Source organism: Piliocolobus tephrosceles, chromosome 1 (genome assembly GCF_002776525.5).
Source record: "Piliocolobus tephrosceles isolate RC106 chromosome 1, ASM277652v3, whole genome shotgun sequence".
Lineage (NCBI taxonomy): Eukaryota > Metazoa > Chordata > Mammalia > Primates > Cercopithecidae > Piliocolobus > Piliocolobus tephrosceles.
This window is the reverse complement of record NC_045434.1, coordinates 84,045,387-84,064,695: the sequence shown is the minus strand read 5'-3', so window position 1 is coordinate 84,064,695 and position 19,309 is coordinate 84,045,387. Positions and strand designations below refer to the sequence as shown.

Below are 19,309 nucleotides of genomic sequence, written 5' to 3'. Positions count from 1 at the left end.
CTTTTAAATTAAAATAATTACTGTTTTTTATGTGATGGTTTTATTGTGGGACTTAGGGTAGTATTTGGAATTATTACTGGATTTTATAAAATGCTATTGGGTAGGGGTACATTCTGAGATTATCATTTGGATTTTAAAATTTAATCTATTAAAATAATTCATTTTATGACACAGTTATTAATAAGTTTGCTGACATTAAATTATCTTCAGTGCCTACAGTAAAACCTATTATTTCTTGGTAGGTTTTTCTTTTTTACAGATGGGTTAATATCATTTCATAGCGATGCTTAATAGCAAGAATCTGCCTTGCTCTGGTTCTTCTCAAGTTAAGCAGACTTTTGCATGTTAGGCTGCCTAATAAACCATTGGACAATCTGGATCTGGCACATGAAAAATTTTTTTTCAATAAATGGTTAATATTGCAGTGGACACGCCAGGGCTATTTCTCTGGCCCACATCACTTCCTTTGCTCTTTTTAAATTATATACTTCAAATATGAAGGAGTCAGGGTATTTTTCCTTCTACTTTAAGTCAACCAGTTTTATTGCCCTTATGCCCTTAACCAGTTTTATTGCCCTTATGACTGACTTCAGAAAAGAATACACTGACCTCCAGATCTTGATTCTTTGTTGTCCCTAAACTTAAGTGCATAGGTTCTTTTAGTTTTAAAAGTTTTATTGCAACTGGAGAGACAGATAAGATATAACAAATTAATGACCTTTGGAAAATTACAAAGCTTAGGAAATCCTACAGTCATAATCTGTAGTCTGTATCAGATTTCTGTTTACCCTTTAGGTAGTACCTGGAAGAATCTTTGGACTTTACATTTTCTTTTCTTTCTTATTACTGAGAGAATATTTCAGCCTTATTTCTAAAAAGGTAGACTTCAACCCAATTTCTTCTCCTTCTTAATCGTATCTGAAAGTGAAGAGATCTATCTTTTTTTTTTCTAGTGTAGATATGAAGGAGATGTTAGTTTAGACCTCTGCCATTTCTCACAGGACTGTTGCAAAAGGTTTCTGTCTTTATTTTTGTACATTCTACTCTACCATTCCTTTGTCCATTTTAATTTTTTTAAGACACAGATGTCCTTAAAACTTTTATCAGTTCCTCATCAGATTTAGGATGCAGTTAGATTTTTCTCTCACTCCATATACCAACAGTAATTCTAAATAAATTAGAAATTTAAATGTAAAGCAAGAAATCATGTAAGTCCCAGCTAAAAATTTGACTAAATATGTAATCTGTGTGTGAAGAAAACTATTTAAAAGTAGCAACAAAGACAGACTATTAAGGAATGTAAACTGAGGAAAATATTTGCAATATATAGCAGACAAAAAGTTAGTAGACTTAATATAGAATTTTATTTTTGTTAGGATGTACAAAAAATGCAGTTATATGAATACTCATTTATATTACAGAAAGAAGTTATTTAATATTTTGTTATTCTTGTAGATGCACTAATCTTTAGTTATTACTTCTATAGCAAAAACAAATTAGTTACTCACCAGGAATATGCAGCATAGAACATCAGCAAGAGATAACCAAACTAAAGACTGATTTGGAAAAGAAAAGTGTCTTTTATGAAGAAGAATTATCTAAAAGAGAAGGAATACATGCAAATGAAATAAAAAATCTTAAGAAAGAACTGCATGATTCAGAAGGTCAGCAACTTGCTCTCAACAAAGAAATTATGATTTTAAAAGACAAATTGGAAAAAACCAGGAGAGAAAGGTAAGGATCACATTATTTACTATATAGTAAATACTTATTGAGTACCTGTTTTGTGTCAATTATTGGAGATACATAAACAATGAACATATCTTAGACCTAAAGGAGACCAAAATCAGGATTGGCAAATAGAAAATTATAATGTAGCATGATAGAAAAGCGGATGGAATGGTAAGTATAGGAGCACATATAGGGAAGGCACAAAAGATAACTTTGGTACATCTAGGCTTTCTGAACAAAATTACTTCTAGCTCGGCATGATGGCGCACACACACATACCTGTAATCTGAGCTACTTAAGAGGCTGTGGCAGGAGGCTTACTTGAGCCCAGAAATTCAAGCCCAGCCTAGGCAACGTAGTAATACCATATCTCTACCAGGAAAGAAAAAGGAAAAAAAAAAAAAAACGATAAACCTCAAAGCTGAGATATAATTAGTGAGAAAGAAGTAGCTAGGGAGGAGTGTCCAGGGAGGATGTGCTAAGATCTAAAGGAAAAGGGGGACTTGCCACCTTCAGAAAATGAAAGATGTTTACTATGACTGAAGCATAAATAGATGGGAGTGGTGAGAAATAAAGCCGGAAAGTAAAATAGACGCAAAGTCATAACAGAGTTCAGGCCTTTGAAGGAAGGTGACATGATTATATTTACATTTTTGACTGACCACTCTTGCTACTGTGTGGAGAGTGAAGTGGGAGGAGGAGTCTGAAGGTAGGAATCCAGCTTGGAGAGATGAGGTGTGGGCCTCAGGTGATGATAGTGAAGATGGAGAGAAGTGGATGGATTCCATCTACTGAGAAGATAGAACCTGGAGAACATAATAAGCAGCTGTGAGAAATGAGAGAGCAGGAGAAATTGTCAGTTATACTCAGCTTTCTAGATTTCAGGAAACTGAATATATGTTACTGTCATTCTCAGCTTATATTGGAAGCCCGAGTTTATTCAGTTTGTTGCATTTATTCATTGAGCAATATTTTTTAACCTACCATGTGTGACACACTGTTGTAGGGACTGGTACAAAAAGACAGTGACAATGAAAAAAAATTCCTGTCCCATAGAACTTTCTATAAGCAAAACATAGAATATATCAGATAATGATAAATGCTAAGAACAAAAAATTAACAGGGAGTAGGGTCTATGAAGCATTCAGGGGAGGATCAAATTATATAAATACAGGATGGCCAGGGAAAACGATACTGAGAAGGTGATTGATTTCTCAGTTAAAGACTAAAGAAAAGGTATTTATACAGATGTATGAGAAGAGCATTCTCCATGGAGAAGAGTAAGTTTTTTTACAAAATAGTGAGGAGGCCAGTGTGCCTCAAGTAGAATAAAGGGAGAAGAATAGTAGAGACAAGTGAGAGAGGCATCAGGGGCCACATCATGTAAAGCCTTGAAAGTCATATTTAGTGGATGCATAGTTTCTTATTCTGAGTAAAACTATTGCAGGGAATTACAGTCATGCATCGCTTAACACCAGGGATATTTTCTGGGAAAGGTATTGTGATGTGATTATATACAAGATTTTTTTTAAAAAAAGGGTACACCTATATAAGGCACTTACCATAAATGAAGCTTATAGGACTGGAAGTTGCTCTGGGTCAGTCACAACTACAAGGTCTTCAGGGACAGTTACACACATGGAATTGTCATTTCCTATGACAACAATGCCTTCTTCAGGAATACTTCCTGAAGGACCTGCCTGAGGCTGTTTTACAGTTAACTTAAAAAAATATATATTAAGTAGAAGCTGTATACTCTAACGATAAGAAGTATAATATAGTAAATATATAAACCAGTAACATAGTCATTTATTATTAAGTATTATGTACTATACGTAATTGTATGTGCTATACTTTTACACTGCCAGCAGCACAGGTTTGTTTACACTGACATCATCACATACACATGAGTAATGCTTTATGTTAGTACTTTAAGACAGTTACAGTATCACTAGGTAATAGGAATTTTTCAACACCACATAGTGTTCCCATAAGATTATAATAAAGTAGAAAAATTTACACAGTTATGGACTAATAGATGATGGACTAATGGCAGTCCATAGTTGATCAAAATGTCATTATGCATTACATGACTATATTGTAGAATTCTGAGCAGAAAAGCGACGACTGATTTGTGTTTTAACAGGATCACTCTGAATAATAGGTTAAGAGTAGTCTGAATTAGGTAAGAGCAAAAGCAGTGGTCTCACTTAGAAGATGACTGAAGTAATCCAAGCAGAAGATGACAGTGGCTTTGGCCTAGGGTAATGGCAAAAGGGATAAGAAGGATTTGAATTTTAATGATCTTTAAAGGTAAAGATAGCAATGTATTGGTGGACTAGATACGATATGAGGGAGAAAAAGGAAGACTCAAGAATGATACTAAGGTTTTTGGTGCAAGTGGTTGGAAGAATATATTACTAGAAAGGACGACTACAGGAGAGGCAAGTTTTGGATTGGGAGTATTATCAAGGGCACATTTTTCTCCCAACAAGACTCTTTCATAAACAGAAAGAGCTCATTTTAAACAGTTACAGTTGAGATGCTTATTAGACATTCAGTTGGAGATGTCAAATAGGCTGATGTATAGACCAGCCTGGATTTGGGGGAGGGAGGTAAAATCCTGAGAATATTATCACTTCCATGGCATTTAAAGCTCTGAGATTGTATGAAAACACTTAGTGAATGGGTACAGATAGAAAAAAATTTCCTAGAACTGAGCCTTAGGGTACTGCAATTTTTAGAAGTCGAGAGATGAGGAGGAACCAGCAAAGTGGATAGAGAAAGGGCAGTGAGAATGACAGGAGAATAACAGGCAAATTTAGCGTCCTCATGTTGGCAGCGGCAAATCCATACGAGTTTGCAGCAACCTCAGTTCTTGCCTCCTCAGAATAAAGAATTAGACCAAGGGGCATAAGACAGACGGAGAGACCGAGGCAAGTTTTAGAGTAGGAGTGAAATTTGTTAAAAAGCTTTAGAACAGGAATAAAAGGAAGCAAAGTACACTTGGAATTGTGCCAAGTGGGTGACCTGAGAGATTCAAGTGCATGGTTTAACCTTTTACTTAGTGTTTAACCTTTGACTTGGCATGCTTCTGTGGAGTTGCATCCCTTCTCTGATTCTTCCCTTGGGGTGGGCTGTCCGCATGCACAGTGACCTGCCAGCACTTGGGAGGGGCTGCATGCACAGTGTGTTTACTGAAGTTGTACACGTGCTCACTTGAGGCATTCTTCCCTTGCTAGTCTAGTGCTCCTAGAAGAAGATCATATGCCACCAGTTAAACTCCACCATTTTTTCTCTTAGTGTGTATGCTCGAGCCCACTTGCCTAACTCCTGAATCTTATTGGGAAGCTGCTGATCACGTTTCAGGCATTTCTGTCTAGTGGGAGACTGCCTCTTCCTGGCACCAGGTGTGATCAACTATTATTTTAGAGACAGTTTAACAACCACCTGGCCATCACCTGATGTGGCCATTCCTGGTTGGGGCTGTAGGGGCAGGGGATCCCTCCTGTCCTGCTTACATCTGCCTGACTGCCTGCTGTAACAGCGGAAACCAAGTGAAGAAAGCACATAAAGTCTGTCAGCATGTCAAATAAAATGAGTTCTGAATCAAGTGAGATAAGGACTAAATAATGGCATTTGAGTTTAGCAATATGAAGGTCATTGGTGACTTTGATAAGAACAATTTTAGTGGAAAAGCAAAGGCAAAGACCCTACAGTAGGATTAAAAGAGACTGGAAGGAGAGCAGTTGGAGACAGAACGTAGAAGTAAAACTATTGTTACTTGGAGTTATCACACAAACAAGCAGTGAAATCAGGTAATAGCTAGAGGAGAAATTATCTCAGAGAAGATATTTTGCTCTTTGTTTTTGTGTGTGTGGTTTTCTTTTTAAGATGGAAGAAATAACAGCATGATTGTAATCTGATAGAAATTGTCTCATAGATGATTGGAGGAGAGAGGAGAAGAGGAAAGTACTGGAGAAAAGTACTTGACTTCAGGATGTTCATAATGAAGGGATTGGCCTTACTCAATCTGTTTTTGTTTTTTTTTTTAACCTATCAGAAGAGAAAGTAGAGTATATTGATGTAGATAGGGGTGGTGGGAATTTGTCTGTGTTGAGCTCTCTTGTTGAGTTGGGCATATTGAACTTGCAGTGCTTGGAGGACGTCTTTGTGGAGATGTCAAGTCACAAGCAGTTTGAAGGCCACAAAAGCTTCAAATGTAGATTCAGAGATCATCACCTGAATACATAAATAAAACCAACTAGTGTCATTGATGAGATACCTCAGGCAGCATGTGTAGAGAGGGAAGAGACAGCACCTAAGACAGAATACTGAGGAGCATTGGTATTTACAGGAAGGGTAGAAGAGTCACAAAGGCAACTGAAAAGAAGCCAGGAATGTAGACTAAAAACTAGTAGAGCGTGGGATCCCTGAAGTCAAAGCCAGACAGCATGTCAAGAGGGCAAGAGTGGACAACACTGTCAAACGTGGCCAGCCGGTTGGATGTAATCACAGTCAGGCCAGTGTTGAGTTTTGAGAGAGCTGTTTTCTTGAGATAGTGGAGGCAGAAGCCAGATTTTGGTGTGGTGGAGAGCAACTAAACCATGAAAAAGTGGTTACAGAAACTGTTTCAGGATGCTTACCAGTGAATGGGAAGACAAGGATTTGGGAAATGAATTGTAACACAGGCTATGGGGAGAATTTGTTTATTTTTAATATGGAAAAGACTTAAAGCTTGTTTAATGCTAACAGGAAACAGGAAAAAGAACTTCTGTGTTAGGAAAGCTTCCTAAACATAACTAAATTTAACATCTGTCTATAGATAATAGTGAAGTGACACATTTGCTTGGAGATGGAGGTTAGTTTATTTTCCTTGAATTTGTCATTTAAATTATAATATCTTCAATAATGTTATGTAGGAGATTTTTAAGATTACACTTTTAAGATCAACCATTACTTATATTCTTTGTTCACCTTAAAGCAATCATATATAATTACCCAGCCTGATCCACATGAAATTTCATTCATTGCTAACATCCTGCAGCATCCATCAAATTGCTGTAGATATAAGCCTGTTTGTCACATAACAATACATATTGTCTTCAAAAAACTTATTCCTTGCTGGGCACGGTGGCCCATGCCTGTAATCCCAGCACTTTGGGAGGCCGAGGCGGGCGGATCACCTGAGGTCAGGAGTTCGAGACCAGCCTGGCCAATATTGTAAAACCCCATCTCTACTAAAAATACAAAAATTAGCCAGGCACGGTGGCATGTGGCTACTCAGGAGGCTGAGGCTAGAGAATCACTGGAACCTGAGAGGCGGAGGCTGCAGTGAGCTGAGATTGCACCACTGCACTCCAGCCTAGGCTACAGAGTGAGACTCTTGTCTCAAAAAAAAAAAAAAAAAAAAAAAGAATTATTCCCCTTTTTTCCTTAGAAGATTTTTTATGTCTTATTAAAACTGTGTTTACTTCTAAGGGTAAATAAGTTATCATGCTCCACAGAACTATCATTTTAAATAAACTTTGTAATATTAAAATAATAATAAATGTGTATGTATGTAGATGTAGGAAGGAAGGAAGGACTGAAAGTATTGATAGAACTGTTGGAAATTTAATTGAACTTTTAATACTATCTAGAGTTGAGAACAAGGAATCATTTTGTGGTTCATATATCCTCCTCTTTCCCCTAACCTCTCCTTTCACCACACTTTCTAGTATATACGTAATCAAATAAGGTGAGCATAGGAAGTCTACAAATCACAGATGTTTTCCTCAGATTTCTAAATGAAACACAAATAGATGTTATTAAGCATACGTTCATTGAATTCATTACAAGTAAATGAGTGTGATTTTTAATTTTAAGGGAAAAGATGAGGATTTGGAAGCATCAGGCTATAAGTAAATAAAGCAGGTGGTACAATAGCCAATCTGTAATACTGTTATTTTTAATAAAATCAGGCAATACAATTCCATTCTAGCATTTTCCACTGTCATTGCAGACTGTCATCTGGGACACCTACCATAGTGTTTCTCCAGGATGCTAACGCCCTCTCACTAGTGTATTTATTAATGCCTTGGTGAAAGGACTGCTTTCTGGGTGTTCTGAAGTGGATGCTTCGTGGGTGGCTGACCAGGTTGCACATAATAGTTCCACTCTGACATTCTCATCTCCTTGAGCCAGTAACGCTCCAGCTAATTGACTGTAGGCCACTATTGGGTCCAAAGTCCAAGCTTCAATTACTCAGCTTAGCAGTGAAAAACTACACCTGAATGTTGAGTCAACACATTAAACCACAAATCCTAGATGAGTATGTGCATTTGATAAATTTGGCTATGTTTAATTTTTTATTTGCCCACCTTGGGGTAACACCCTTCTGACCTGAAGGAAGAAGCTGAGGCACAGGATATATTAAAAGAGTTTGCTTGAACCAAAGTGAGGACAGCTGCCAGGAACACACTTCCAAGTTACCTTGAGGAGCACTCCATTAGATCTTTGTTACAAGTAGGTTTTTAAAAGCAAAAGGAGACCAGGACTGGGCTGATACAAAGTTGTTTGACAGGAATTTTCATTGGTTTACAAAATAACATTGATTAGTGATGGCTATTCATTGTTGAACTATAGCGTGTGAGTAATGGTGTCCAATGTATGGCATTTTATGGCTACTTGGTATCAGTTTAGAGCCCACATGGCAAGTGGCCTCAAGAGGTGATTAATTATTGAGCTCAAGGTGGGAGTGAGATGTGACTGCTCTCACATTTTAAATACTTCTCTGGGCCTGATAATTTAAGTGGTCTCACATTCCTCAGATAAAAAAAAATTTTCTTTCTCAGCTCTTAGAATTCATTTCTATATGCTGCCCATACTCCTTCCAATATAAATTGGCAAAATCCTTTAACACCTTCATTGCTTTTATATCTAATCTCTGCCGTGATCTTAACTGTCATCATAGGCCTGAAGACAATGACAAGTGATTGGGTAGGTGTTAAAGATACTTGGCCTCCCCTTTTGCGGTAACTATTTCAGGTGAAGTTGATTTATGCGAAAAGTGATTTATGCATAAAATGATTTATGCAAAAACAGGCTGGTTGCCTCAGGTTATAGCTGCTGCGGGGAAAGGGATGAGATTGCTTCTACCTGCAGAGGTTTGAAGGGATATGAGGGTTCAGAGTTCTCAGCACTGTCTTTTGCTGCCCAAAGTTTCCAAAATGTTGTCCAAAAGACAGAAACTGAGGCAAAATTAATATAAAGTTTTTTTGGGCCAAGGTTGAGGACTGCAGCCCAGGAAACACAGAGAAGTGCTCCAGAGAACAAAAAAGAGGCTCAGGTTTTTAAAGAAAGACAAATCAGGAGAGGAAACATACAAAAGTCTTTTGTCAGGAATTCTCATTGGTTTGCAGAAATAATATTGATTAATGATTGGATGTATATTGTTGACCTATATAGGGTGTGAGTAATGGTGTCCAGAATATGACGTTGTTGGGTTAATTTATAGCTATTGGTGACACTCAGTCTGGAGTCCCCATAGCCGGTAGATTACTTAGCTCAATTGGGAGAATGAGATGTCACTGCAGTCACATTTCAGTGCCTCTCTGGCCGTGCTAATTTAAAGGGGCTCGCATTTCTTGTAAAAAATTTCTTTTCTTTCTCACATCTCACGTCTTGGGGACTCCACTCATTCTGAATCCATACCCTTAGCCTAAGAGGTTTGGTCAGTGTTGTACAGGTCAACATTTTGCACCTTCTGATGGGATGCACTGAGAGACATCGTCCTTGTGGTATTCCAGCCAAAAATGAATTCTTTGAGACTAGTCATAAACATCAGATGACCCCAGGTTGAGTGTCACTGTACACAATTAGAGACCTATACATTATAAAACTGTTGTGAGCGATAGGGAAGACTGAGGAACTGTTCTAGACCAAGGGAAATTGAAGAGATATGACTACTAAATGCAACATATGTTTCTCAGTTGGATCCTGGCCTTGATAAGAAAAGGAGACATTGTTGGGATAACTTGAATTGGGTCTGTGAATTCAGATGGTAAGTGTTCTAGTAATGTTAATTTTTTAAATTGAGAGGATTGCTTCATGATTATGGCAGAGTGTCCTTGACTTTGAGAGATACACACTGGAGTATTTAGGGGTAATAAGGCATAATATCTGCAGCTAGCTGCCTCTTAGTGGTTCTGAAGAACACTAATGAAACTAATGGAGAAAATGCAGTAAAATATTAACAATTGGGGAATCTGGGTTAAGAGGATACAGCAATTCTTTGTACTATTCTTTAACTTTTCTATAAAACTGAAATTATTTCACAGTAAATTTTTTTAAATTTCTGAGCTCATATAAATTCTAATTAAGAACAAAATGTTTGGAATACTACTGTTAATCAAATTGATAACACTAGGAAGTGACTCTGGCCTAATATTAAATAAGGGCCCAGCAACTTTGTATTTTGTAAGAATATTGGTCTCAAACTAATTTGCCTTTCGATAGAACATAATGAATGTGAAGCAGATGGCAACTATTATTTTCATTTTGGTCCATTATCAACCTTGATGAGACCTTCTCTGACTATATAAAGTAGCCACCCTCTCCCAAATACTATTTATTGCATTACCATATATATATATAAAATTTAGAACTTATTGTCTGAAATTAGTTCATTTTACTCACTTTTCACTGGCAATCCGCCTCTACCAGAATATAAGCTCCGTGACAGCAGTAGCTGTCAAGACCTACAATTCCTTGGCACCTAGTAAGTGGTCCATAAATATTTGGTAAATGAATGAACAAATCAGTATTATTGTAATATAAATTCCTGGAACATGCTTTCACCAGGCCTGTCACTACTTATAAACAAGCTGTATTCTCTGGGGACAATATTTCTGCAGTTCAATCTGATATTTTATGTTTTATGTGACTATTGGAAAAATAATTTCAAGTTTTCAGTTGACCTTTAATTCCCTTTTTTCCTTTTGTGTTTTGAATTGTGTTAGTCAAAGTGAAAGGGAAGAATTTGAAAGTGAGTTCAAACAACAGTATGAACGAGAAAAAGTGTTGTTAACTGAAGAAAATAAAAAACTGACAAGTGAACTTGATAAGGTGAGTGATTTGGTCTCATATTAATTGAGTAAGTACATGCTAGATGTTCAACACTTTTAGGAATTGTGGATATAACTGTGTATTTGGCATACATTTTTGTTTAATAGTCTTTCTCCTGAGTTATATTGCTTCTATGATATACACAATTCTTTGTTGTCTTCTAAAGAGACAGTTATGCTTATCTCATTTTATTCTTTGTCCAATTGTCCAATTTTTTTTTTTTTTTTGAGCCTCTTATTTCACTTTCCATCCGTATTAGTCCATTTTGGGGTTACTATAAAGGAATACCTGAGACTGGGTAATTTACAAAGAAAATAGGTTTATTTTGGCTTATGGTTCTGCAGGCTGTACAGGAAGTGTGGTGCCAGCATCTGCTTCTGGTGAGAGTCTCAGGAAGCTTTCAATCACAGAAGGTGCAAGGGCAAGGGAGGGAGCAAGAGAGAGACTGGGGACATGCACACACCTTTGAACAACTGGATCTCACTGAGTGAGAACTCACTTATCACCAAGGGGATGGTGCTAAACCATTCATGAGGGGCCTGCCCCCGTGGTCCAGTCACTTCCCACCAGGCCCCACCTCCAACACTGGGAATCACATTTCAGCCTGAGATTTGGAGGAGACAAACATTAAAGTCATATCACCATCTGTTCTCTTTCTTACTCTTTTCTTTCATGTATTCATCATTTGCCCTGTCATGGATGGCTAAGTTCAGGCCAAGTTAAGTCGGGCCCTTGGCAAGAACAGGGACAATTAGGCCAAACCTGGAGAAATTGTAACAGCTGATTCATACTCACAGAGGAGAACTGGTAAAGCTAGAAATGATACCGGGGTAGGTGATAATCTAAGGAAACCATTTCAGCCTAATTTCTAGCTTGAATACAGAATCATGTACTGAACTGAGAAGTAGCCATATTTGTGAACAAAATTTCAAATACTTAAAGTAATTTTTTTCCACTTAGCATCTCAAATTTCTCAACTTCCCACCATTCTGCATTTCTTGTGCTAATTCCTAACAAGCAGTTGTAAAAGTCCTAATACTAACTAGAAGTTTATTGTTTGTTTGTTTGTTTTGATACAGTCTCACTCTGTCACCCAGGCTGGAGTGCAGTGGCGCAATCTCAGCTCACTGCAACCTCCGCTTCCTGGGTTCAAACGATTCTCCTGCCTCAGCCTTCTGAGTAGCTGGGACTACAGGCACACACCACCACACCCAGCTAATGTTTGTATTTTTAGTAGAGATGGAATTTTGCTGTGTTGGCCAGGCTGGTCTCGAACTCCTGACCTCAGGCAATCCACTCACCTCGGCCTCCCAGAGTGCTGGGAGTATAGGCGTGAGCCACCATGCCTGGTTGCATGAGCTACTGCGCCCATCCCAGAAGTTTTAATAATTCTACTTACATTTACATAAGAAGGGCTGGATAATTGCATTTTATAATGATATCTAGTATTTTCCTCCAATAAAAATATTATGTTCAATTATTAGTTATTCCAATAACAAACTGAAAGACCATTACTTGTAAAATAGAGACTCTTCCTTTTGTTTTATATATAGCTCTGTATTTTCACTATTTTCCCCATGATTATTTAGCATTTAAAATGCTAAATAAGTATTTTAAACATTTAAAAAATGAATGCTTGTTTTCTAAGCCTTTAAAAAATGACTAGTTGAAAACTACTTGAGAAAGAATACTGTTCATATTGTAAAGTCTTATAAAGCTAACATATACAAACATTGTAGAAGGTGGCTGAACAGTAAGTAATATAAATTGATTTTTTAAGCCATGAACAGTGCATGAACTTTATTGTATAACAGTTACTTCCATTGAAATAAGAGTAACAATATTTGAACTTTATCCAGACAGGTCACGTAATTGTTACTTCATGTGTTGACTAATTTGATTACAAAATTTAATGTCATTTTATCCTATAAGACAGAATTTTAAGATTCTGTTGAGTTAACTACTAAAGATGTTATTACATTTTAAGAAAAATTATATTGGAAAATAAGTCGAATGTAGATCAAGTTTTTACATTCAATTATTGGTTTAATTTCATTGCTACCCATACATTTCTGCTGAGTTTCTCTAAAATATATATTTAGAGAGAATTTTTCAAAACTTCTTATTTGATGAAAATTGTGTTGCAGTCTAACACATCCATGAGAAAGGGACATAGTATATGTAGTGAAGCCTCCTTGATGAGGCCTGACGGATAGTTTGTTTAAAAAAAAAAAAAATTACCCATTCTTGCTAAATTGAAAGGTAGGTAGGATATGAGTAGCACTTTGAGAGCAAATTCATATGGTAGGTAAATATTTAATGTCCAGTGGTTACAGGACAATATTTATTCCTGAAAAAATGGGGGAGATCTGGAATCTCTGTTTCCATTTGAACCTCTGCTGTGTTTCTCAAACTTTTATTCAATTTTTGCATCTCTCTCTTCTTAATTTTCAGTCTACCTTTCCCTTTTTAATTCTGTCTGTCTCAGTGATGATCAACTGAACTTCACCTCACATCTTCACTTTCCATTTATTCATTTTCCAATTTGGTTTGAAGTGGGTATTTTCCCCAAGGATGACAACAGAAGCATTTGACATTGCTACACCAGCTGTTCCATTGGGAACCAGCTTGAAGAGAACTAGATCTCTTCTTGACAGAATAACAGATACAAAAGTCAGAAAGCAATTATTAGGTTAATTTTGAAAGGTATGTATTATGGATGTTCACATTTTTAAACTCCAAAAATAAAAACATTTAAATAAATTTTTAAATATTAGATGACATTTTTGTAAATCTTATAAGCCCCACTTTTTATTAAAAGGTAATTCATTGCAGGCTGGGCACAGCGGCTCATGCCTGTAATCCCAGCACTTTGGGAGGCCAAGGCAGGCAGATCACTTGTAGTCAGGAGTTTGAGACCAGCCTGGCCAACATGGAGAAACCCCATCTCTACTAAAAATACAAAAATTAACCAGGTGTGGTGACATGTGCCTGTCGTCCCATCTACTCAGGAGGCTGAAGCAGGAGAATCATTTGAACCCAGGAGGTGGAGGTAGCAGTGAGCTGAGATCACACCACTGCACTCCAGACTGAGTGACAGTCTGTCTCAAAAAAAAATATATATATATATAGCATTGCAAATATAATTAGCCATCTGGTTTCCTTCAATCTCATAACAAATTTTTAAAACTTAGCAATTTATGCCAGTGAGTAAAATTAATTGTTTACAGTCAGAAAAGTTGTAATTTGTTTTTAAAATTTGTTTTTCAAATATTTTTTAAAAATGTGGAAAATATTTAACATGAAAGTTACCCATAATGTGATCACGACAAAATAAGTATTTTAATTTTGTGTGTTCCTTTCCAGGTTCTGCCTATATCCTTATTATTACATAATTGCAATCATGTATACAGTCCACTTACTAATCTGCCTTTTCACTTAAAATGTTGAGCATTTTTTCATATTCCTATGTAGTCTTCTTATAAGTCAAATGTGTCACTGTATGAATAGTAAAACCTCATTTTCAAACATGAAAAATGAACTGATACTTAAAATTTACTATGTGCAGGTCATCTTCTGAATTACTTCATATAACTCATTTAATTTTCACAATAACTCTCTACAGTGTACCCTTTTGTTCTTGCCATTTTATAGATCAAGAAACTAAGTCAAAGAAGGGTGAAACTACTTTACCAATCTCAAGAATAAGAAGTAGGATTTGAGTACAGGTAGTCGGGCTCCAGAGTCCATGCTTTTATTTGGTAATAATGCAAAGATTGACTTTTTTCTGACCAAGTGCACATATATTAAGCAATCTGTTGAAAACTACTTGTCACTGTTGCAATATGACAGTGCAGAGTTTGCATTTTCCTCCTCCTCTTGCAAATATCCAATTGAAACCCCAACCACAAATGTGAAAGGGCTATCAGAAATAATGGTAATCCAAAATGGATATTAGTGCAGGAATTAATGAAGAGAAGATGCTGCATATACAACCCTCAAAAACAGCTGGTGGACTTCTGGCTATGCTAATATGAAGAGATTGATTAATCTTCTTAAAAAATGCTAAAAAGCAAATGCAATTGTCAAAAACAACCATTTCAGAAGTCTTGGAGTTAACCAAAGGAAGATGACAGCTACAAAACACTGCTAAGATAAATTAAGGAGTATCTGAACAAATTGAGAGATAACTATGTTAATGGATTGGAAGACTCAATATTGTTGGGATAGCAATTCTTCCCAAATTGATATGTAAGTTCTGGGACATCTGTATCAAAATTCTGGTAGGCTGTTTGCTGGAATTCGCAAGCTTACCCTTAAAGTTATAGAGGAATAGAAAAGACCAAGAATAGTTCAGATATTTTGAGTAAAGTTAGAAGTTGGAGGATTAACACTATTTAATTTTAATACTTGCTGTAAATACGCAATAATCAAAAAGATGTAGTACTGGCATAATGAAACAGAATGAAGAGTCCAAAAATAAGCTCTTACGTTTATGGTCAGTTGATTCTCTGCAAAAGTGCCAAGGCAATTCAATAGGAAAAGGATAATCTTGTCATATAGTACTGGAACAATTGGATATGTGAGAAAAAATGAACTTGGATCCTTACTTCATACCTTATACAAAAATTAACTCAAAGTGGATCACAATCTGAAATATAAAACGTAAGCATAGGAGAAAATCTTTGTGATTTGGGGTTAAAAATGTCAAGATAATGACATTAAAAGCACAGTGAATGAGAGAAAAGTAATGATAAATTGAACATCAAAATTTTAAAAGAACATTAAGAAAATGAAAAGACATGTGCAGATGGTTTTAAAAGAACATTAAGAAAATGAAAAGACATGCGCAGATGAGGAGGAAATATTTCCAAATCATTTATCTGGAAAAAAGACATGTATTCATAGTATGTAAAGAACTCTTAAGGCTGGACATGGTGGTTCACACCTATAATCCCAGCACTTTAGGAGTCTAAGGCATGAGAATCACTTGAGCCCGGGAGTTCAAGACCAATCTGGGCAATATATAAGACCTTATCTTTACAAAATTAAAAAAAATATATATATTAGCTGGGTGTGGTGGCGCATGCCTGTAATCCCAGCTACCTGGAAGGCTGAAACAGGAGGATTCATATGAGCCTAGGCAGTCAAGGCTGCAGTGAGTGGAGATGACGCCACTGCCCAGAGTTTGACCCTATCTCCAAAAAAAAGAAGGAAAAAACCCTCTTAAAACTCAACAATAGAGAATATAAACAACTCAGTTTTTTTAATGGGTAACAAAGATGAATAGACATTTCATGAAAGATGATACATGAATAACAAATAAGCACATGAAAAGATGTTTGTCATTAGGAGAATGCCACTTAAAACCATAGCAAGATACTGCTGTATACCCTCGAGAATGTCTATACTCAATTGGAGTGACCATATCAACTATTGGCAATGATATGGAGGAACTAGAACTTATACACTGCTCATAAGAGTATAAAATGGCATAGCCCTTGTAGAAAATAGTTCCAAAAATTCTCAAAAAGTTAAACATATACTTAACATACAACCTGGCAGTTCTCCTATTTACTGAAAAGAATTGAAAGCCTAGTCCCCTTAAGACTTACATATGAATTTTCATAGCATTATATTCTCATAATAGTAAACAACTGGAAACAGTACAAATGTTTATCAATGGTGCATGGATAAACAAAGCATACCATACCCATATACTAGAATACCACTCAGCAGTAAAAAGGAGTGAATTTCTGATACATGCAACAGTATTGAGGTTCAACTTCAATAATCTAAATGAAATAAGTCCAATACAAAAGACTACATATTCTGTTATTTCATTGATAGAAGATTTCAGAAAATGCAGAACTACAGAAATAGAAAGCAGATCAGTGATAGGTAGAGAAATTAGGGTGGGGACCAAGATCAATTGCAAATAGGCACGGGGATATTTCTTGAGTATTAGAAGTGTTCCAAAACTGGATTGTAGCAATCACTGTACAACTGTTTAAGTTTGCTAAAAATCATTCAACTATACACTGGTAATGGGTGAATTTTATGTTATATAAATTATACCTCAGTAAAAGTGTAAAAAAAAAAACTGGTAAACTGTATCTTCAGAGGTGAATGGCACACCCTGAGGTACAAAACTTAAATCTCTTGTTTGCGATAGGCAAATCAATGTGTGCCAGCAGTGACTGATAGCTTCCCTGGATCTCATTTCCTTTTGGGAAGACAAGGAGGTTGGAGCTAGGATTAAATGGGGGAATTACAGACAAACTCTATATGCGTAAAACAATTTATTGTTGTTGTTTTGCCAGAGGGGAAGAAATGAAGTTTTGCTTTGTGATTTGTGCCAAAATTGGCTATCTCTGCACAGAAATACAGGTTAAAAATAAACACCAATAAAATCCTGTGTCATTAATAGAATTCCTAATAACTTAGAATTGAGAGTTGGCAAACTATGGCCTCTGGCCAGATCTAGCTCCCAGATTGTTTTTGTCTGACCCACATGATAAAAATGATCTTTATATTTTAAGATGGCTATTTTTAAAAAGAAGATGACGATAATGTGAGATTTTATGTGGCCTACAGAGGTGAAAATACTTGTTGTCTGGTTCTTTACTGAAAAAGTTTGCAGACCCTTGACTTAGAACATGGTTGTGGCCTGTATTAGTTAGGGTTCCACAGAGAAGCAGAACCAATACAGTGAGTGTATGTGGGGGGTCGGGGGGTGTGTGTATGTGTGTTGGGAGCAGGGGAGATTATAAGGAATTGGCGCAAGTGATTATATAGCCTGACGAGTCCCAAGATCTGCACTGGGCAAGCTGGAGACCCAGGAGAGTATATTTTGTAGTTCCAGTCCTAAAGCTTGGCAAGCTTAACATTCAGGAAAAGCTTCTGTCTCATTTCAGGTCTGAAGGCAGGAGAAGCTGATGTCACAGCTGATGTTCCCCCCTACTATTGGTGCAGTCAGCCTTTTTGTTCTGTTCAGGTTGATCACATGGGACTCACATACATTAGGGAGGGGGGTCTTCTCAGTATGCCATTTCAAATGTTATCTTATTAAGAGACACCCTCACAGACCTACCCAGAATTATGTTTGATCCAATGTCTAGGCACCTTGTGGCCCAGTCAAGTTGACAATCACATGGCCCTTTTATCCCTAAAAACCTGTGAATAGATCCTCTAGGAGCAACTCACCTTCATCAAAGTTGAGTCATCAAGAAGAAACTAGCACAGTATCTCTACAAACATATGAAAAAGGAAGAAGTAGTATTAAATAGCAGATGAGACCATTTATCAGAAAAAAAAAATGTAGCTATGAAATAAAATAGTATGCAAATATTTTTTCATGTGTTTTTTTGTTTGTTTGTTTGTTTGGGTTTTTTTTTTTTTTTTTTTTTTTTTGAGATGAAGTCCCACTTTGCCGCCCAGACTAGAGTGCAGTGGTATGATCTCTGCTCATTGCAACCTCCGCCTCCCGAGTTCAAGCAATTCTCCTGCCTCAGCCTCCCAGGTAGCTGGGATTACAGGCATGTGCCACCACACCCATCTAATTTTTTTATTTTTAATAGAGACGGGGTTTTACCATGTTGGCCAGGCTGGTCTCAAACTCCTGACCTCAGGTCATCCACCCACCTTGGCCTCCCAAAGTGTTGGGATTACAGACGTGAGCCACCACATCCAGCCTTTTTCATAAATTTTCTAAAAACTTAAGAACTTTTTGCTTCTGTGACAGAATAGCTTACATCCTACCACCTCACCAAGAAGAACTATAAAGCTTGATTTTAAAAATAATACTATATGAATACCACTTACAGGATTCATCTGTAAGAAGTCATTGGAGTGACAACAAGGAAACCAGGACTTTTCTGACCAAGATCCTAAAGGGAATAATAGTACAGAGCAATGAGCCCAACATTTAGTGCCACTTTTCCTCTTTAGGCATTTGCAGATATGAAAGCAGAAAAATCTCAGAATCTAGGAAGTTGAACGTGGTATTCCACAGTCTTACAAGGCTGGAGAGAGAAAAATGGAAGTGCATTGCCTATCAAGTTGCAGGATCCTTAGTAAATAATTCAGACCTTCAGTTGAACCCATTGAAAGCCTACATTTTAGGAGTAAGGGTGAGTAAGAAAGATGAGTCCTCAGTGACTGAAACCCAGCCTCCAAAATCTATCTTTACTCTGATTGCCTACCAAAAGTAAAAATAAAGAACCTCTGGAGAAAGATATTATCTAGAGTCTTAAAATTATCTAAAATTTTTATACATGATATGTGGCATGCAGGAAAAAAATTACCAAACATATCAGCAAACACAACCAACCAAATCATTGAAAACCAAGAGAAAAATTCAACAGCAAAAACAAAATCAGAAAAGGGAAAATGAAAACCAGGCAGTCAGTAGAAACAGACCTGCAGGAGTTCCCAGTATGAAATTTTTATGAAAGGATTTTAAGATAAT

General features: G+C 36.7%; 1 protein-coding gene across 2 annotated transcripts in view; it reads left to right on the top strand.

Annotated features, from left to right (window-relative positions):
- CDC42BPA (CDC42 binding protein kinase alpha) overlaps nt 1-19,309 on the top strand; it is a 312,993-nt gene that overhangs the window by 201,544 nt on the left and 92,140 nt on the right. For both annotated transcript variants that reach the window (XM_023203616.2, XM_023203615.2), the window contains 2 exons: nt 1,487-1,734; nt 10,734-10,839. In XM_023203616.2, coding sequence (XP_023059384.2) covers nt 1,487-1,734; nt 10,734-10,839 — 354 coding nt within the window. The remainder of the gene's footprint in view (nt 1-1,486; nt 1,735-10,733; nt 10,840-19,309) is intronic.